Source organism: Candoia aspera, chromosome 6 (genome assembly GCF_035149785.1).
Source record: "Candoia aspera isolate rCanAsp1 chromosome 6, rCanAsp1.hap2, whole genome shotgun sequence".
Classification (NCBI taxonomy): domain Eukaryota; kingdom Metazoa; phylum Chordata; class Lepidosauria; order Squamata; family Boidae; genus Candoia; species Candoia aspera.
Genome location: NC_086158.1, coordinates 50,712,546 through 50,734,955, shown reverse-complemented (window position 1 = coordinate 50,734,955; position 22,410 = coordinate 50,712,546). Strand labels below are relative to the sequence as shown.

The following is a 22,410-nucleotide window of genomic DNA, read 5'->3' as shown; positions in this document are numbered from 1 at the left end:
TTATTAACCAATCAAATACCATTAATCTCTGTTCATACCTCAAAAAGTATAATATGGTTTTATTCACCTTGCAATAATCTTTTTCTAGGTCTATATAGCAAAATAGATCAGAAAATAACACTGATAGCTTTGAAACCAAATCCGTATGTTATACTACATTAGATAAATCTTTTCATATAACTATAGTAACTTGTTTTCATTATTTTAATCAATACGGCCCCTAAACAACAAATTGCTTTCACTCTTTAGTTCACATTTTAGTAAACCTTAATAAACTGCTGCTTATTTGTACTCTTTTTCTAAGTATACAGTCTGTTGTAACTAAAGATATGTTCCTGGTTAGATTAGATAAGATACTACTGATGAATGGTAGTATCTTGAGTTCTTATTCTGGGAAAAGATTGCCCTATTTTTGTCAAGCAGGAATATTTCTGATGCCAACAAACAAACAAACAAACAAGTACCAAATAAAAACAACAAAAGGTTAGGGAACCACACGGGATAGAAAGGAGACAGTAACTAGAAGATCAAGTTATGGAAAATAGTATGCAGTGTTATGCAATCAATTCTTATACATTCTTATATTCAGGGTCAAATAGACATATTAATTGTGTGAATTCATCTTTCTTGGTTGTGTAAACAGCAGCTACAGGCGAGGGAAAGAAGAAACACTTTCCCTCACTCTCACTTGACAAATACTGTTTTTCTAGCCTTTGAATTTTATCAAAAAAATACTAGTACCAAAGATCAAATATTGAAATATATGAACTGCAAATACTAATAATACATACTGGGTTATAATTTCAGAATTGGGATTATTCTGGATAACACCCTGCACTTACTCTCAATTCAGTGGTTTTCTGCTGATTCTCCTGCATTAGTTGTTCTATGGCTAAGCTATGTTGCTCATTCTCTAGCTGAAGCTTGGCATTTCTTGTTGTAGATTGTTCCAGTTCTTTTGTAACTCTTTCATTCAGAATCTGTAAAATTATGGCACAAAGCAGTTAATTGGTTTATAATCAGATTATTGCATCTTCTCAGTAAACTCGGTTTTCTTCTGGTTATTACATGCTACTTATTACCATATTAGTAATCTAATAGATGAGATATGTGATAATTGCTTGACAGTTGTTGGGGGAAGTGCATTTCTAACAAGTAACACTGTGGGTATAATCCTTTTTCTAGGATCTTTACTAGCCTCCCTTGAAGCTGGAAGATAAATATTTTAATGACTGTTTCCCATCTGGGAGACACAGTGTTCATTTCCTGTAATTATAAATGAGCAGGAGAGCCAAATGATTTTAATCATCAGTATTTAAAAGGAGCTATGAATTTTAGCTATGAAATCCTACATTAATGAAGAAGGTCCATTGCTCAGTAGTAGAGGACCCATCTCACCATTGCCAAAAAAGGTCCCAGGTACAATTACATCATACCCATTTAGGACTGCAGGTAATCAGGAATTTTAACACATGATAATGGCCACAAATGTTTAAAACAGGCCTAGAAAACTATTAGGGATAGGGCCATGGTAAGTTACTAGTCAGAATGGCTTAACACTACCTATTGGATCAAATCTTGGCTGCTGAGGTGGGGGAAAACATTTTCACAATTATTGCCCTCGTATTTTATCTTGGGATTTTTATAGGCAATTTTTTAAGCAACAGGGAAAAACAGGATGCTAGAGTTAAATGGGCATTTATTTGACTCAGCAAAGCAATTTATATATTTTATGGTACTCACGTTCCTAGTTTTTCTCCCATCATTAATCCAACTTTACTGAAAATAGCATTTTTTTGCCCTGAAACTTTAATATGATTATGAATATAATTGGATATGCATATTCTCTGGGCTTACACATCAACATCGTATTAAAATACAAAATAATAGTAAATAATTAGAAAGTGTAACATACTATTTTCCATTCTGCTAGAGAAATATGAAAATACTTAATTTAAATGATCACAGTTTAAAAAAACAGTTCAGACTGTGTTTGTTTAAAACAAATATAAAAGATTTGTTAAATAAAACAAATATATTCGCCTGGCACGTGGTTCTGTCTTTTGCTTTGCATATCTTTAATTAAGAACTTGAATTTTTGTGAGGAAAGAATTTGGATGGTCAAGCATCACTATTTTAAATTGAAAATCACTATGCACAGTACAGTTTGGATGCAGAGCAGTGCGATAGCGTAGGGAAGATAGTGTCACTCAGGGCCTGAAAACAACTGTATCAAAACTGGCTTACTAATACTACCCAGAATTTATAAATAGATCCTTGCACTAAACTTATCAGGCATATCATTCTGCAATGAGTCAAATTTTCTTTCCTGAAAATAAACTGAAGTTAATGTTTGGTTTTACTGAAACATTCTACTGAATCAATAATTTTCTTTATCATCTGCATGACTCATGAAATTTCCAAAAGAGTTTTCCTCCAAGAAGAAATATGTTACAATTACCAAAGTTCTTTTGCTGCTGACTAAAATTGCTTCTCTAAGGTTTTTGCAGCATCAGGGGAAATGGCCTGAAAAAAATCAACAAATTTCAGAAGATAATTTTAAGTCTGGGGCAGAAAAATACTAGGAAATTATATTTTATTTAAAAAAAAACATCTTGAGCTCTGGCAATATTGTCCACTTACAAGGGGAGCAGCATTTTCAGCTGATTTTTTTCACCATTATCATATGCTAAAACTACCCTGGGTGAACACAAATGGAAGTACTGAAATTTCTGGAGTTCTAGAAAGTGAATGGTTTCCATCCATGATTTAATTGTTTTCTGAAGTTAGAAACGCCTATTATGTTTCAAATGTGGTCTTGGTCTAAGAACTTAACGTGTGTTAATGAGAACCCGTAAGAATACCTTTTGTTCCTTCAACTGCTGTTCACATCTCAGGAGCTCCTCCTTACTCTTGTTTAAACCCTGCTGCATTGTCTTTATATCAGCCACTTTGTATTCTAATTCATTCTGAAGTTGTTTCAGTTCTCTTTCCATTTTTTCTTTCTTTCGTGCCTCCCGTGAAGCCTCATTTTGACGCATCTGGATTTCCTGATGGAGCTATAACAGCACCAAACACAAAAATTACGAGATTACTCTCTCCTGTAGTTAGAGGAATCGCTGACAACGTTGATACTGGATTGTTTTCATGCTATATTGACCTGTTAAAAATATCTTAACTAGACGTACTATTTCTATCATTAAAACATTTTCTTTTTAAATATGTTGGGAATTTTATAGTGTATTAGAAATTACCAGGATACTGGTAGAAAATGTAAACCAATATTTGCAAAACTGGGTCAAGGAAAATGAAGCTAAGGCTTAACATGAAAAATGGTGGGAAAGATTAAATGACAGAGGAAGAGCAAGGAATGCATGACTAAACTGTTTCAAGAACAGTTTTGCCAAATAAATTTTACTTGACAGAAATTTAAGGGGAAAAAATTAAATAATTAGAATATTAGAGTTATATTCTGAGACTGGGAATGCAGAAGCAGACATTTCTTTTTTAAAATAGTAATTTTATTAAAAGTTACAATTACAATGAAAAAAAACTAATACAAGCTAAAAGAAAAAAGAAAATAGAAGGTGCAGAAAATAGAAAAAAATGAAAAAAATAAGAATATAGTAAAGAAAAAGAAAAGAAATATATAAGGAAATGACTCCCCCCTTCATCACAATAAGTAAAAACATTTTAGTAACTTATCACCTTCTCTTAAAATAAAACAAATGATCTCTTCTTCCCATATCCCATCTCATATCGATAAACAAATCCTTAAAACCTCATCATTTTAGTCCTGATCAGAAAATGTCCATTAACGGTTACCAGAGACACATATATTTTAACTTTGATCAAATAAACTTATATTCCTTCCTTTTACTTTTAACGATCTTGATCTTTACTCCCTTCAAATAATGTCCTAGAATTTGATTTCTTGTCCCTTCTCACAAAATTCTTCAAAGCTTTAACAAACTTCTTTTATAAATCCAATATAGGAAAAATATCCAGGTCAGTCTCTTGATTTGTTATTTGTATATCCCTTTTGCTTATTACAACATCAGCTAGTTTCTTTTGTATGTCCAGTGTAGCATCTTTTTCCATATCATTCCTGTAGCCTCTCATTTTTACATCTACTTTCAGATCAGTCTCAGTCTTGTCCAGTGAAACTTGTTCCTCTTCCATTAACATCTTTTAAACACAGTCTATCTATAAAGGCAGCACTCTTAAAATTAACTTCTGGGTCCATTGTTCAAAAATACCCTTCAATATGTCCAATGTTAAAATATTTTGTTCCGTTCTGTAGTAGTAAGTCAAATTTAAGTGTTCTTCTTCTTTAATTGTAATCTTTAGTTCCTTCTAGTTCCCTCTAGTGTCCAACCTTCCAAGTCCCATCCTATCATTTTTTTTAAAAGAATTCAAAACAAAAGCATTTTCCCATGTGAAGGATTCTTAAAATTAATTCCAAAATCTTATTGCAGATCCATCTGGACCCATAGCCCATTTGTAACTTTCCAAAATCAAAGTTCTAACCTTTTCCTGCTTATTCCAAAAAAAAAATTTTTTTTTAATCCTTAAAGTTGTATTTAAAACTTCTTTTGCTAAAGATTGAAAGAAAGTCACCCAGTGTTTTCAGACTTATAAATCCAAAGGTTCCTAATAGCTGAAAAGCAGTTAACAAGCAATTTCTAAAAGTGATTAGAAAAGGAAGTATGTGAATCCAGTGTCCTTTGAAAGGCGCCATGATTTGAGCAAGATGACTATTCCCTTGTCTCACAGAGCATTAAACCTGGTGGAGACCACTGTCTTGCAGTCTCCTCATGAGGAGCAACTGTATGGAGCACTTGTGGGTGATCTCAAGTCCTCTCCTTGTCCGGAGAGGAATTACAAAGAGCTGGCCTACTCATCGGCTCTTTATTCCACACGGTCATTGGCTCCACTTCTAGTGGAACCATCTTCAGTTCGCCATTTCTTCCCTGAAAGTCCAGAACCAGACATTTCTATGAAATGTCATCAGCCTTTTCACCACACAGATCCAACTAGAATTGGCAGATATTTATAAACTTCAAGCAGTTTTGTGAGTACTTGGGAAAAAAATAACAAAATCCAGATGATTTCCACCTTAGTATTCTCCTTGAAAACCAGAGTAGAAATTAACCAGAATGGGAAGGGACATGAACTTGCCTTTTTCATTCTCCTCCTTTTAAGCAAGCCTCCCCCAGAGCTCATTTCAACCCCCACCCCCACTGTTTTCCTTGTGTCTGTCTTATAAATTGTAAAATCTATCAGGATAGAGAATTATTTTCTCTGTTTCAATAAAGAGTTATTTACATGGATTATGTATCTAAATTATAACAAACAATAATGGTTTCCAGGAGGAAGAGGCATACAGTCTATCTGCAGAAATCCACTACTTGCTACCTCCTTTCTTGGTATGTTCACACACAAATTTCCTTCAGGAAAAGCATACTGTTCAGAAGGACCATGGTGGGGCAATGAATCCAACTGAATTCATGAAACAGGTGTGCTTTTCAATCTTCTCTTCAATCTTCTCTTTTGCAAATCACTGTACTCCTTAAAAAGCCTGATAATGAGTGAAAGATGTTCACCAATGGAATATGTGCGGGTGTGTATGAGCTGATGTACATCCAAGCATTAAACTCCATGATGAAGCCAAAGACTCCATGATACTGACTAAAGAAAAATTGAGAAGTATGAGAAAAATTGTGTGCATTAGGAAAAGACAACTCAAATTAACTTGTACCTCACACAGAAATTTCTGGCTGGAGAATAATGGTAATGGGAAAACAAAACAAATTATTGAAGATCATAATGGTAGAATGGAAATCTAAAGAATGTGGAGCTATTCAAACAGAGATTTGAAATATGATAAAAGAAGATTTCTCAGGTTACTGCATAACTGGCCAAAAAGGAAGGGTCTTATAAAAAACAAACTATTCATAGAAACTGGTAGAAAAAAGTAAAGGCATCACCCTGTTCCTGACATCCTCCCACAAAGTTGCTAAAAAAAGAAGGAAAATGAAGCAACAGTTATGAGCTAATAGACATAAAATGCAAAGATAGAATAGCATCCTAGTCAAGGCAACAATGACAACAATACAGAGCATTACACGGACCTGAGCAATAGTAGATTCTGCTTCAACTTTTGTCTTTTCTGACTCTTGCTGTTGATCTGACATATTAGTTACATTGTCACGTAACTTTACAACCTCGGCCAAAAGCTGGTCTCTCTCTTTTGTTACTTCTTCCTTAAATTTTAACAACTCCCGCAAGCTGGAAGAAAACAAATCTCTGTTCTGAGTTGAGGTTTCTTGGAAAATAACTATTTAACATAATTTGTTGGTATATTACTCCACTTTGATTAGCCCCCCAAAATTGTTAATTAAATTATATATGTGTTACAGTTACTAAAAACACCCACATTGTACAAGGAATAGCTTGTAGCCACTTCAAATAATGAAGACTGTCATCCAGAGATATGCTTACTATTTGATGCTTGATTTACAATCTGAGCCTCCTTCCTCTGTAATAGACTGGCTGCTAGAATCCTTGGGTGTTCATTACAAACTGCTGAACTTCCTGATTTAATTCATTTTCTATTCTCTGATCCTACTGGCCGACTATTCACCTGGGTAGCAAGATAGACTTCTAAAAGGCCTTTAGTAGCCAATTAGGAGGCTGGGAGAGTGGATATTTTTCTACTTGCTCAAAGAAGGTAGGATAAGACTGAGAAAGTGCTTGTATAGCTTTTACAATGTGAAGAATATGTCTGAAGAATGAGGAGAGGAGATAACATTACTAAGGGGACACTACTGAAGTGATAGAGGTGGGTAATAATTGAATAGTTCAACCTTGTCATTAGAAGGAAAAGATAGCAGGCTCCCAGTTGGCTTCAATTCCTTTCAGACTGCCTCCTAATCCAAAGTAGTCACAATGAAAAGACCCCTGTTGTCTAAAGATCCTACTTTTGATGCCAGATCAGTATGGATAAAACAAGTGAAAAAGCTACGTTTGGCTGATAAAAAAAGCAAGGAGTTAATCTCTTCCAATTCTGTCCAGCAGGTTACTCCACAGTACAGCAGGTTAGCACACACGCATAGTACAGTATTACAAACTGTATGGAGTTAATAACCTGTTGGTGGAAAATGCCTCCACTTTGCTCAGAATGGATTGATATTGTTCTTCTGCACTGTGTTGTGGCAGCAATACCAAAGGGCTGGGAAATGAGGATAGTTAGCATCTTGCTGTGAGCAGTTTCCATTTTATGTACATATGAAGTGAGTACACAGCTGCTTAGATTTGAATTCCAGTGTCTGGGCAAGGCATAGTAAAAGTTCTAGTCTACATTCTCAGTAATGCACTTCTTTTCTTTATGGAGCAAGATTTTGATTATTGGCTATTTAACATGTCAGCCCCTATTTATTTACAAACAGGTTTAACATGCAAACCATTATCCAGTCTAAGGATGCAAACATAGAGTTTTGAATACACAAATCTAAAACAAGAGCACAATTTTACAAAATAATATGCATACATTAATACATATAGCCTTTGTAAGAATAAGACATGATGGATAATAATCTTTTCCAATCTCTCACAGACCCAACTTACTTGTGCTCTTGACCCAATGATAATCCAGATCCTTGTTCTACTAATTTAGTTAAATTCAAGATTTCCTCCTTAAGAGACATGATGGTTTCTTTTGCTCTCTGTTCTTTCTCATATGCTGTATCTACCATTTTCCAGGCCTTTTCAATCTCCTATTGGTGTTAGACAATAACAGATATATAGCATACAGTATTTAATTTAAAATTAGCAACAATTCTTTAACTTCCATCTTATTTCATATTTAGATTTCCGTAACAATTATAGTAGTAGCAATACTATTCAACATTCCATACTAGGAACTTTTCTAACTTTTTTTTTCATTTTTAATTTATGTCAGGCTCCAAGTTTTCCCTAAAATTCATTGGAACGTATTATGAAAATGGCACTGATATTTTTTTCCAAAATTTTTATTCTTGTATTTTTAAAGCTTTCCTTTTAAATTATTTGTACTGTGTTCATGCTGTTCTGACAAAAAGATGGGTGGGGAAAAGATGACAATTTCTCTCTTCCGTGTGTTGAGTGGAAAAGGCAACAGTTATTATGAGCGTTATTTTTATGAATGTTATACATTTGTAAACCACCATGAATAAGCAGGAACTGGTGGTCCATACATACAGTAAAACAATAAAGAATTGAAATATTAGGCAAGTAATGCCACTACAAACTTCAGATAGCTTTTAGGTATAGGTAAATGGATGGAGGGATAGACAGATAGATAAAAACTATGGGCTATACTAAGCAAAGATTTTAATACACCTCAGCAGCTGCACACAGGGTTGGCTAACAAAGGATGCCAGCAATAACACAGCAGCAACATACCACTAAATCCCAGAAACCCTGCTTCCTCACCAACTGACTACAACCAGGAATGTTTTTTCTTTCTATATTTTTCTTTTTTATTCGTTTTTTGCTCTGCTTCAGAGACAGTTGAAAACAAGGTCATCCTGTATTTATGACCTTATGCTACATTGCCTACTATGCCTCACAACTCCATTTCACAGTCCACCTTGAGGGAAAGCACTTTGAGAATACCACTTAAAAATAAAAAAAAGGGGGGGCTTGCTGGCTAACAAGATAAAAGGATAAAACAGTTCACAAGTTTTGTTATAATGATGCCATGGTGAAATAAAGCCTAATTTTTTCTGAGGTTCATTAATGGATCGTTGAAAGTCCTCAGGAAGTGGGAAGAGGTAAACAGTGACTGATCATGCTGATTGGTTGAATGTTTTCAATTGTCAGCTGCTATCTAATTTGGGCAGAGGAAAAACAGATCAAAGGCACTCCTGAGAGTTGAACACCATACCAAACTTGTTTGGAATCTGCAAATAGTGAGGATGCAGGGTTTGGGGGAATCTACTGTGTTTACAGTATCTTCTGGATGCTTCACAAATGAAATCAACAGTGGTCCAGCACAGCTCCATAAATCTTCACATCAGTGGTAATTTTTTGAATGCAGAATCCTTATTTGAAGTGCCCCTGTTGTTGATCCTCTTTAACCCAATATCAGTAGCGGATTCTGTGAATTGATATCCTGATTCTCATGTGTAGTTTTGTACAGCCTACTTCTGAACATTGTTTGTTCAGTTAATTTGGTTGTTGGTTGGTTGTTTAGTTGTCGGTTGTTTGGTCAAGTTGCAACTCTGGATGTAGGATTCAGTTCAAAAACATAGATCAACAAGATGAAAAATAATACAAAAAAAGCATGGCATGACCAAGGCTGACTCACAATCGTTCAATCTCAAACTATTACAGGCAGGTTCATCCAGCACCCAGGCCAAATGCCAGGAAGAATTATCATGGTAGCTCTCACTTAATGATGGTAATTAGGACTGGCAACCCCGTCACTAAGCAATGTTGTCATAAAGCACGATGTCACGTGACTAAGCTAACTTATGACCGCAGTTGTAGCAGTCCCAGTTGCCATCGTTAGGTGAATTCCACACAGTCACAGCATCCCATGGTCATGTGATCATCATCTGTGACTTCCTGCCAGCTTCCCCACTGACTTTGCTTGTCAGAATCCGGCAGTGAAGATTGCAAATGGCGATCACATGACCGTGGGATGCTGCAACAGCCAGAACTACGATGACCAGTCATAAGTCCCCCTCGTTCAGCACCATTGTAACTTTGAATGGTCGCTGGACGAGTGGTTGTTCAATGAGGACTACCTGTGATCTAACACTGGCCTCAGAAAATTAACTAGGAAGACCATCTATAACTCTTAGAGCCAAGTTCAGGAAAATATATTTACAATGAAGTTCTTCCCAGGCAGTTTTTTCCTATATCAGATTGGACTAATGGATCTAAGATCAAAGTCAAAGCTAGTGGGGAATGATAAATCTGAGGAGATGCAACATATTCAAATCACAGCTAATGCAGAGAATGCTTTCTGACTTTTTCCTGGAATTTCATCCATTTCAGACATCTAAACAATGGTCGATCCCATTGCTTGAGAATCACAACAGAGACTATTTTCTGGACTACAGAACCAAAACAATAGTGCTTTGAAGTGAATAGAGCTCTGCAAATTATTGCTCCGACTTTAATATCTACATTCTCTTAGACATAATATAACAATTAAATATTCAGTTGAGATTCATGAGCTGAGATCAGTAAGGTGATCTCAATTCCAATATAAATTATTAGATTACATCATTTTAGCAGAATCCAAAATCACGGCAATATATTTTACAAATTTGTTCTCACCATTTATCATATATTTGTTTATCAAGATTACAAATCATGTTTGATCACTTTACCCTTTTCAGTGATGCTATCGTTGTCTGATCATCCTGAGAGAGCTTTAGAGCAGTAGCCACTTTAGCTGAATTCACCACAATCTCTGCATTCAATTCCCTGCATTTTGCCATGAGACGCTTTTCATTCTCATAGGACTTTTTTAGCACTGCATGGAGCTTCTCGTATTCCACACGAAATTTCTCCAGGCTTTGATCTCCTGTAAGTTCACTGATGACTTCTTGGAAGTCTTTCTCCAAAGCTTCAAAGACATTTTCTTCTATTGCAGGCTTATCATACCTTTCCTGTATGAGCGGAAAGCAAGACTATCAAATACTAGCCAAAAGTATCTTGACCTAGATGGTGACATATTAGGGATTATGAATCCTCTGTGATTATGGAAACTCTGTTCTACTCCTGTTCTTCACTTTATTTTATCTTAAACTTTTGCCTTTAGATAAATATTCTGAATCATTTCAGCATATACATAAAATTCTACAATTAAGTAAAATATCCTATTAATAGGCACATATGTTTTAAATCTAAATGTTTATATCATCTGTTTATCTAGGTATACAAAACCATACATTTCATGAAGCTCCTCTTCTTACTAAATAATTACTTCAACAGTTAATGTAAGGTAAACACACAGCGATACATACATTACTCTAAACGTAAATAATATTCCAGCTCTGTCAATACCCTTAACTTCATAGTTCTAGTAAGGTTTGTTTGTTCTTAAATAAGGCAAAGTTGATCCTAATGATCACCTCATTCTCCTCTATGTCCTGAATAAATTCTTCTTCATTCTTCCCTCTTTTTTATTTTAATCTTATAATTTTACATATGGAAAAAATGTGTTCATATTGTACCTTCATATCTCCACTGAGCGTATGGCCCACAATAACCTGACTATAAAACTATTTTTATTCTTAAAGCTTGAAGTTTAATGGTAGTCTCTGTTTATGATAACCTACTTGGTGACAGAGAAATATGAGGAAATCAAGGTGAAGTAAAGTTTTCTGTGGGCTAAGGAAAGTAGTAAGGTTGCTTCTGTTTTATTTTTCCAGACTGAATTCATGCCAAAGCCAGTTATTCAGCCCATAAAACATGGTTTATAGTCCCCAGATTTGCCCAGAGTATCAAAAAGCAAAGACTGAGAACATTTCAAATTAATAAAGGGGTGAAGCTAAATGAGCGCCAGAAGGAGGTTTGTAACACAGTGCATAAAACAGTTGCTGCAGAAAACAAAAGAAAATGGGTTCTTCTAAAGAAATCCCTGTAGAAAGAGCATCAAATCAGATGAAGTAAGTGGGAAAAAAGTATGGAGTAAGTGGGGGGAAAAGAATGGAGAAATGAAGGAAGGGATACACTGGATTAAAACAATATTTACAACAGAAGACTGAATTTTGAGCCAGAGAGGGAGGAGAAGAGACAGGGCTTTAGGAAGAAAAATAAACAATAGAGTAATAACAAAGGAAAGAACAAGAAAGAGGGAAGCTGTAAAATAATTAACTGAATGAGGAAGGTCTAGTAGACTTAATACAGAACAAGAGAGTCAAAAACAGTTGCATTTCTAAACCAGTATGGCCACAGGGGGCATCAAAAAAGTCAAGATGGTGGTTGCATCAGCATAATCAAAGCCCTGCCCCTTTTGTATGTGCATTGTTACACGTACATACAAAGGGGACAGGCTTTGATCACACTGCTGAAACCACCATCATGACTCTTTTGCTCCCCCATGCACATGCCACTGCTCTAAACCACTTTTAAACATTTTGCACTCTAACCAAAGTGGAAGGATAATATGAAAGAATGTAGCATAGTTAAAGAAAAGTCACAAATGTATACAACAAAAGCATTACTATGATGAAAAAAGAAGAATTTAGAAATAACAACAAAAGACTATAGAAAGAGCAAGCAATCTGGTGCCCTCTAGATATTTTGGATCATGGATAATTCTGGTCCAGGCTGATGGAACTTTAACTCCAAAACATCTGGGGGAGAAATATAGCAGGTGATGAAATGGAAAAGAGAAAGGAAAGCAATGACTAAGAGGCATTCAGAAAAGAATGGAGCATGACATCAATTGGAGAAACAAATGCTTATACTTTACCATAGCAAAATCATGCCTTGACAATACCTTTTTTCATCCTTTGGCCCCAGGAGGTTAACCTCATCTCCTCCCAAGACCATGATTCAGACAGACTTAAGCTGTGATTAGCTATACTGATATAAAAGTAATACTTTCCCCTTAATCTTATCTCACCATAGCTTAAGGTATGTAAAATTTATAATGCTTTGTCACTCATTATCTTGGAGTGAGGTCAGCTGACCTGTTGTAGGTGTGATCAGATGCAGCCTAGATGTGTGCGTCATCAGGTGCACACGATCTAGGCTGCAACATAAATAGAGGCGTTTTGCAAGAGGTGGGAAGTATGTGCATGACTCCTACTCTCTGTTTGCCAACCAGCCTTCACCCTAGCCTTTTTTCCCCCAAAACATTTGCCCACTCCATTAACATTCAGTTTTCTGAGTTCCTTTCATAGCTATCACCAACCTTCTCTCTCCTCTCTCCCAATGTATCTCATATATGAGAACAGAGCAGCTCTGCAGATCTCCACCATTTTACTTGTGGAAGAAGAATAAGTATGTTTGAGTTAATCCACTAACAGTATTTTGAAATTAAATTTATCTTAAAATATAGCAGTTCTACTTTATATCACTGCACTCTCCAGAGAATAAAGAGAGACACTGAATGATGCTCTATTGCTTGTTTACCGGTTTTCTTTATTTGTCAGTTTCAAGCACAGTTCTCTGTAGCAGGAAGTGAGATCTTACCCACCAGCTAGTTAGTTTCAGCATGCCTAATATAGGACCTTCCTGGTTCTACAGTGTGGCAAGGTCTATCTCCTACTTCTCTGTAACTATTTCTGCCCTGGAGCTTTTCCAAATGTTTATTTTATAGGATTTTTACTTGGAAGATGCCCAAGTGAGGAGGGACAGACAAATTAGACTACTGTAGAGAAAATCAAGAAAAGTGAAATCCAGCCTATATTTATTTCAGTGCCCTGATTGGTGGATGCTGGCTGGTGACAGATTGAAAAAAAAAAGTAACAAAACTAGAAGGAAAGACCAGTCATCTTGCCAGACAATACCACTCAAAATGACTCAGGAGAAGCCTAAGAGTGGCAGGATAGGGACCAATGGGGCCGCAAATATTACGTTTGTGTTGTTTTGTAGAGTTGATATGACTTTAACTCAGTAGTAAGAAGAAGCCCTACAAAAGCAGTTCTCAGGGAATCTTACTCTCATTCTTGGTGGATGTTATAGTCTAGGTAACAGATCGAATAAACTTTTTTATGAATGGGATTTCCAGGATATGACATTGGGCAGGAGAAAAGAATAGGAAGAACTGGGGGGGCAACCCAATAATGCACAGAGCAAACATAAACAACATACTTATTCTGGGACAATTAACAGAAAATAAAATACTATCCTAATATGAGAGATAATCCCATTCTACTTAAATTATCCATTTTGTGATTACATGAACAATATTGTGAAGCAGTGGCTTTAACTCATCCACCCCTGAATTCTGGGAAAAGATTGTAAGGCTCAAGGAAATGGGCCATAAATATGCAATTTAAATGAATGGGACTTGAGTCCCTACCACTATCTTTTCCATTGAGTTCCACAGGTCTACTGCAAGCTTGATCCAATCCGAGATTATTAGCGGGGGGTGGGGATACATTTTCCAGTTTCTAAAAGTAAGCAAGTGAAATCCACTCTGTGATGTAAAGATGATGCGATTGACAAAGGAAAACGACCTTTCTTCAATGAGCTAAGCAGCACGTGCTAACCTCCGCAATATCCAAGGCCACCCGCTATTCCTCATTTCCTTCGGTGGGTCGCCCCCCTCCATTAAACAGGGCGAGATGTGGGTGGTTGGGGGACGTAGAGTAATTTTAAAAAATGATCGCATGGGTAAGAGGGAGCCTTACTCTGCTGATAGGAAAGGTGCGGGAAAATAAATGGAGGAGGCTGCATTGCCTGGACGGGAGCTCACCTCAGCCATTTCTGCAGTGAGGAGGCGATACACAGCCCCGGCGTGTGGGGGGGAGAAGAGGGAGCGGAGTCCCCCGGCTGAGCGAGGCGAAAAGCCTGTCTCCCAGCTGGGTCTCCGCAGATGTGTACGCGGCCGCGGCCTTGTCTCTTAGCAACCTCCCCTCCCTTCCTCCGTGCGCCCCCTGGCGGGAGACGGCAGGAAGAGTTTACGCTCGGCTGGAGCTGGTGGAAGGCGAGAAAGAGACCGTGGCGCTGAGCCGTATTTCTCCAGCAGGGACGGAGCGGCGGGCTGTTGCACAGACGTATCCACCCCATCTCAGCTTTCCTTTTTCTTTGTCTCCTACTTCATTCTCCGAACTCCTGTTTGCTTCGGTAATGTAGTGTGCCGCCCCTAGGATTGGGGAAGAGAGGCGTTTACGAAAACGATCGAATAAAATGCATCCTATTCCTTGTTAGGCAAAGGGTGCCGCAGAATCAAAAGAAGGATTTCTTTATTTCAACGGTTTCTGTGCAGGGAAGGCAGTGAATAAAGCGACCCTGAACTTCTCTCCCTTGTAAATGAGCTGGAGGGTCGCTACCGTAGGTACGTGCAAAATTAAAGTATCTAATTCACATTAAACAGAAGCAAACGCCGAAACGTTACGCAGTGTGGAACACTTGTATAAAACGTATTCAGGAGGATAAGAAGAGCTCCCGCGGCCGACAGAATGCATTTGGCAGCTCACCAGGCAGGCTAGCTGGACTGCAGAGTTACAGCCTTTTTCCATTGTCCCGGCAACCAGGTTTTAAGGCTGCCTACCATTCCGTAGGTAGTTAACGACCTTTATTATTAGTAACCGTTAATATCCTGATCCTCCACGAACCCGTTTAGTATCATTTTAAAACTTTCCAAACTACGTGCCATTACAATCGCTGACGATGAACGCTACCGTTTAATTATCTTCTATGTGAAAAAGCATTTGTCAGTCTTGAATCTCCCAGTCCTTAGTTTCAAGAGATGCCCATGAGTTCTAACGCTGTTAAGGGGTGGGGGGAGACTATCCATTTTATTAATGCCATGACTGATTTTACACATTTCTATCATGTCTTCTTTGCACCCTCTTTCATTCCAGGCTAAAGAGGTTAGTTGCTGTAGTTTTTTTTCCCCTGTAAGAAGGGTTATCTATCTGTCTGTCTGTCTGTCTATCTATCTATCTATTTTCTATCCCACCTTTATTATTTTTTATAAATAACAATTTGGTTGCTTTTGTTTGCATCTTTTCTAGCTCTATATTGCCCTCTTAAGGCATAGTGACCAGATATAAAACCATTCAATGGGATACCCACCATAGGCTCGGAGTCTTCCTTTTTCTTCTGTTGGAAGGAAATCTCCCTATCATATTCTAAGATAAACCCCTGAAGCCTTGGAGCAAATTAAACTTCAGAATAAGGATAAGGGACAGGCAGGGCTATCTAAGCAGTAGATAGAATTCTCAGGTATAGTGAGAAGTTTTCCATGGAGGAGGACAAATTGTGGGGAAGAAAATAATTTTGGACTGAACAGGGGTGTGCAGGAGATATAAGCCAGGAATTTTTTTTAAAAGCATAGGATCCAATACCACCCTCAGTCTTGGAAGAAATTTAATTCCATTTTAACGGGTTTAAATTTAAGAGCAGTGTATAACTGGTTTCTGAAACAGGCTCCAATTAACATTTATGGAGTACTGCATACCTTATGATTATAAATTTTATAACTTCCAGAATCTTTGTTTATTTTATATATTCTCAAATTTTTCATTTTTAAATGAACTGTTACAAATCTTCTGACTTCCTTTGCTTTAGTACAACTAAATCCAGTGGAAGTAATTACACTGAAATCCCTAAGACTCAAAAGATTCTGTGAACAGAAACATTTTTCATACTTTTATCTATATTTATTTATACAATTTATAGGCTGCCAGACTCACAACTTCTTGATCTTCTCTTCCTCCAGTGATTACTTCTGTGCAGAGATTTCTTGCAATATTTATTGTCTGGTAGACTTCTGGTATACTTATTAATCTGCTGGCTTAAGTAACGGCTACATAAAAAACCAAGCCTATACTCATAAATTTGTGCAGACCTCTGCTGATTTTACGTAGGTGACCCAAGGTCTGTACTGCAATCAATATCTAGCCCTGCTTCATCTGAACAGAAAATAAAGGGAAATCATAGAAGCACAGTTATTACCTATGTTGTTTCTAAATTAGTATCAGTCTGAAGCAGCCTTCTCAAATCCAGTGCCCACTAGATGTTACAACTGGGGATATCAATGCCCAAATTAGCAGCCAACATGGCCATGCTGACTGGGAATTCTGGAAAATATACCATATAAATCTGGGAGCCATCCAGTTGGCAAAAGGTATGAAAAGAGTAAGAATCCGTTTCAGATTAAAACAAGAAGGTGTAAACATAAAAGAGAGAGTGTAACTATTGCTTATGAGCTTTATTTTTCTATGTTTCTGCACTTTTCAAGGATGTAATACAACTTTTGTGAGAAGATTTAACTCTCTAAGAGTATAAGATGAAGTAAACCTTAGGGTCTAGCATAAAGTGATGCATGTAGATACATTATGCATGCTGAGAAACCTCAAGAAAGAACAAATGCTACATGGTTGGTGTATTAGCAGTACCTTACAGCAGAAATGTGGGTAATAAAATTCAGATGATACATCTACAAGCTTTGAGATAGTTTTATAAATATTATAAATATAATTCAGCAATATTGAAAAAACTGGTTATTTCAATATTGCTAAATTGTAACTTAGATATTACACTTTTAAGTTATAATTCAGCAATAGTGAAATAACCCCCAGGAAAGGTCGTTCATTGGCCATTTCCCAGATATAAACAATGACATACACTAAAACCTCACCCCAATTTCGTCTATAAATCTTCTGGAAGAAAAAATATTGTATATTTTTGTAAGATTTTTTATTCTCTTTTTTACTTGTAAGCTGCCTAGAGCCACTTACACAGTGAGATGGGTGGCATATAAATTTGATAAATAAATAAATAAATATTCCCTTGTTAGTCATATTATAATAAAGAAAAGCACTAGGTGGCACTATATAACCATTAAATGATAGCAGTTATGCTTAACTTTACCTTACTTTTTCTCACTCTTTCTTATTAAAATCATCCCAGATGCATATGACTTTCTTCACATAAATTGTTCTCCATCTTTTTATTTTGGTGGCTTTTTAATTCGTACATCTTCATATATACAAAGCTGCAATCTGATGGCAAGATGGGGGGATCTGTATTATGACATGATGGTTGTTGGTGCTTCCAGAGGGAGAGTTCCCAGTTTTACCTAGTGAAGGTGTTATTCTATTTTACTTTCTTGAATAATTTGTATATGTGCAGCAGGGCCAGAAACAAAAAAAGTAATTTAAAAAGGGCAACAAATAGAAGGCATCGTCAGAAAGCTCAGTGCAGGCAGATTCATGATGTTATCTATGTGCTTCTTTACAAATAACTTGAGGTTATGCAGAGATATCACTTTATTAATAGAATTGTCTCATTGAAGGGAAAGGGAAAGGTGTCTGCAGGGCTCCCAACAATGGAATCAAATAAATATAACCAATTTTGGAAAAGCTTAAGATAATTTTGAAGGGAAAGAATGTGAACATAAATGAATATTGTCTCATTGAAGGGGGAAAAATCAGTCTTGGGAAGGCCTTCAGCAACAGTTTCCACTCAGCTGCTTATTCAAAGGGAATACTACAAAGAGGGTTTACAAAATACTGTAGCATTTCCTCTGAACCTGCAGGATGGACAATTTCACACCCTTTGCCATTGTTCCTCTATCTTCTCCAGTGGATCTGTGGAGGTTCTGCACGCCTAGCACAGCAGTCTTTGTACTCGCTGAAGAACAAATGCAGGAAGCCAACTCTAAAGAGAGGTGGGCACTGGCAGGAGCACTGCTTTGTGCACATCTTCACTGGCCAGCTGAAAGGAACATCAGTCAACTTTTCAGCAGCAGCAGAGTTTTGGGTGGCAAAAATGCTGGCTTTGTAAAAGCACCCAAGGTTTTTTCTAGGACAGCAGATTGTGAAAAGGGGTGCTAAGACTGGGCTTTACTGAAGAAATAAATGTTAATGTAATTTATTAAGTATGGAAGTCTCAAAATAGCAGCATATATTTCACAAGGCCCTGAAGTCACGGCTATATTAGCAGGCTTGTGGTTGGAGTGTCAATTGGAGCCTGTGAATTAGTTGTATTGAAATATTTGTATTGTATTCGTAGTGATGGTTGGTTTGTTGCTGCTTTTATCTCGGCTGCCAATTGTCTATTTATTTTGTATTTTTGTTGTTTTTTGCTGGATATTTTGTATTGTTGTTAGTTGCCCAGAGTCATTGTTTGAGAGGGCAGCCATATGAATTGAATGAATGAATGAATAAATAAATATGGCTGAAGGCAAGCAGACTTCTACTGTACGAAAGTGAACATGTTCGAGAGTTGAAATCTTCTTCCAAAGCCCAACCATCATAAACAACATTTTCATGCCACTGCACAGCAACTAGTGATTATCCTCAGCTTCTCCATCCTCTTCTGACTAATAGTAGAAGTAGCCAAGGGGAGAATGTGAAAAACAGCAGGTGTCTATCACTCTGTTCCTCCCTTCCTTGTTCTACCTTCACTGCCTTTTCTCTTTCTAGTGAGGAAAAATAGGCCAAGCAATCAACATTGACTGGGAAGAGTGACAGTGCCCTCCCCTGGAGCAGCTGGAAAGGATTGGGGCAGGGGAAGATGATGGTAAGTCCCCATGGCATCCTGGCTACAGGAAGGCAGAAATTCCTAGAGCCTGGATGAGGCAGGAGTTCCCATCCATGAGAAACCACTTATTCCACAGATCCAAAGGAAGTCCTGAAAAGGTGCCTTCACAACATTTCCTGCTAATGTGATAGTAACTGCCTCAGCTTCCCAAGTTGTAGAGATTGGCACAACCCTCACATATGGAGGAGGCCTGTAAAAAAAAAGGAAAATTTAAAAGCCACCAAGTCAGGAGTGTCCTGCAAGATAGCTAGTCCTTAGACTAATTAATCCTCAGTGATAAGCCGTTTAGATATATGTTTACGTTACCCTATAGATTCATCTTCTTTTAGAATAATGTCTCTCAGGGATGGTTTCACCCATGATGCAAGAGCATGCTACTCCTCCAGGAAGCTAATTAGCCATCCATGCCATTGCAGTTAATTGAGCTAGCTACATGCAAACCCACTGAAATCATTGACCTTAGGCACAGCTGTATAATGTATTTATGTAATGTATTTATACACAATTAAGACTCAGATACAAATACATAAAAAAACAAGGAAGCCAATTAAAGGAAACATTTTAAATTTTCTCTATAGCAGGCCTGCACAACATATGACCCACGGGCCACATGTGGCCCACTAGTGTTTTTTTTAAAAAATCAATACAGTAAATTTATAGCAAACACCCCTGCCAATGCTGACACCCTGAAAAACATTGCCTGCCGAGGGTCTCCAAAGCCTGCAGGCCTCACCACTGACACCAGTTCCAGCACCACCGATGCTCCACTAGCTGCAAAACAGCTGATCGGTGCACCAAGTACTGCATTGCTTTGCAGCCTGTGATTATTTTTAAAAGGGTTCTTTATGGCTACATATAATGTTCTCCCATCTGCATCTATAAAAGGTAAATGCACTAAAATTTCCTTGGACGAAATAACCTGCTCATGTTCTGGGAGAATCAAAACAGTAAATCATGTTTTAGTATACTGCCCTTTCTACAAGACTTGATTAAAATACATTAGTCCTATACTGTATAATTACCCAGACAAATAATGAATTTTATACCATTCTGCTCCTTTCAGATGTAAAGCATCACAAAACTCTCAGGATAGCCAGCTTCAGTTGGAACTTCTGTGAAAACACAATGAATTCATTCAACATGGATGTGACAAGCACTTGTTGGACTTTAACAGTGTTTTGCAAATTAGTGTTTGATCTTTGATTGTAAATAAAAGTTTATGTATGGGGTGTACAACTTGAAACCAGAGGTCTTATGTCGTCCTCAGATCCCTTGAATATAGCCATACTAACCTCTCCAAAAATGGCAGCTGAACTGTAACTTTTTAATGTGACAAAAGAAAATTATTAGATGAGAATTAGTGTGATCTGTTTGAAAGAATTGCTTATTATTATATTTAGAATAAATCAAACACCATTCTTGTTTGGCTCCACTCATTTCCCTAATACGCCATTCAAAGATAAATCGTAAGTCTTAGCTAAAGTGCAGTGTGCAATGGAGAGTCAAATGGTGACCCTTAGCCCAAAAACAATTTTACATTCTAGATAGCTAAGCACTTCATTGTTTCAGGGATTGAAACTAAATTACAATATATACAAATGTTCTGCCTCCAGAGACAGAACATCCCAGTGAATTCCAAAATATCCTATACTTCCTCTTGACCCTCTTGACATTCTAAGGATAATCCAACCGTTGTCCAAAAGTAAGTGGTTTGGAAAAGGGAGTGGTTGTGGCATTTTGAATTCCAACCAGCAGCATTTGCTCTGTTAGTAGCTCCTTTAACCAGTTACAACTGCTGACCATACTGCAGCCTAGATTATGTGCAAAACCCTGATTATACACAATGAATAATTGCAGTATACAGTATTTTATTTCTGATCTCCAAGGGGTAGCTCTCCTGAAGCAGAAACTCATACACAGAATAGAAGTGTTGATGGATTCAGAGAAACTCAGGGGGAGGGAGGAAACTTACTTAACAGCGAAAGTTATCTAAATAGTGTGGAAAACAAACAAACAAACAAAAAAACAGTGAAAACTGAATCCACTTGAGGGATCCCACAATGGAGGAATGGTTGGTGAAAATGACCAAATTTGCAGACATGACAAAATTGACTTGTTTGATTAGGGAAAAGACAATAACTACATTTGTCAGACTCAAAAAACAATCCAAAATGCTCTTGGAATTTCTTAGCCCTGTAACAGCAGATCATACATAGTACTAGGAGTGGCACAATATACTCTTATGCTGATGTGCTAGAACTCATGTCAAATCTCATTTCCATACTGGGAAATCCCTTAAAATAGGAGTTATGATTTGGATAAACAGTATAAAATAATAAAATGCATAACATTCTACAAATAAATATTTCTCTTCTAGATACAATTCTCTGCAAAATATATATGAAGCATATTTTTAATGTTTTGAGGGGCATATTTCCCTTTGTATTCAAGTCTTTAAGTGTCTTACATGCACATATATTGGTGAAAGCTGCCCAGGTTTGCTTTGGTTCATGCGGTGGTATCTGCCTCCTTGAGGGTGGGGGTGGCCCTACTGGCCTTGAAGGAAATGGTGGTGGTTCCCTTCTCAAAAGGCTATCACTGGACCCAACTGTTCTAGACAGTTTTCATCCAGTCCCCAACCTCCCTTTTTTGAGCAAGGGTGTTGAGAAGGTGGTCAATTACTGAAGGCCCTGGAAGTAATGGATTATCTGGACCCTTTTCAGTTGGGATTCAGGTCAGGACATTGTACTGAAAGACATTGATCATGCTTATCAATGACCTTTGGCACAGCCAGGATGGGAGTAGTGGAACCTTCCTGATTCTCTTTGAACTCTCAGTGGCTTTTGATATTGTTGATCATGGTATCTTCCTGGACTGGCTGCAGGGAGTGGGTCATGGTGTTTCAGTGGTTCTCCTCTCTCTGTAGCCAGCTCTATAGCCAGCTATTCTCAATACCAGTAGCTGTTGGTAGAGGTCAAGAGTTTAATTCTGAAGCCTCATGTCTGTGGGGTGCCAAAGGGCTTGACACTCTCACTCATTTAATATTTACACAAGGCTGCTGGGACAGATCATCCATCAGTTCCAGGTCAGGTACCATCAGTATGTGTAGAGAATAAGGAAGATGACAAGGAGATATGCAGGAGCCATTGCCTAGGAAAAAGGGGCTGAACCATTTTTAAA

At 37.3% G+C, this 22,410-nt stretch overlaps 1 protein-coding gene across 1 annotated transcript in view; it reads right to left on the bottom strand.

Annotated features, from left to right (window-relative positions):
• Nucleotides 1-11,240, bottom strand: part of CFAP58 (cilia and flagella associated protein 58) — a 94,033-nt gene extending 82,793 nt beyond the window's left edge. Inside the window, exons 1-6 of the mRNA XM_063307801.1 lie at nt 11,235-11,240; nt 10,386-10,688; nt 7,630-7,778; nt 6,135-6,291; nt 2,865-3,059; nt 843-980 (exon numbers count right to left, since the gene is read on the bottom strand). Of these exons, the coding sequence (XP_063163871.1) occupies nt 843-980; nt 2,865-3,059; nt 6,135-6,291; nt 7,630-7,778; nt 10,386-10,688; nt 11,235-11,240 (948 nt within the window). The remainder of the gene's footprint in view (nt 1-842; nt 981-2,864; nt 3,060-6,134; nt 6,292-7,629; nt 7,779-10,385; nt 10,689-11,234) is intronic.
• Between the last annotated feature and the right edge of the window lie 11,170 nt (nt 11,241-22,410).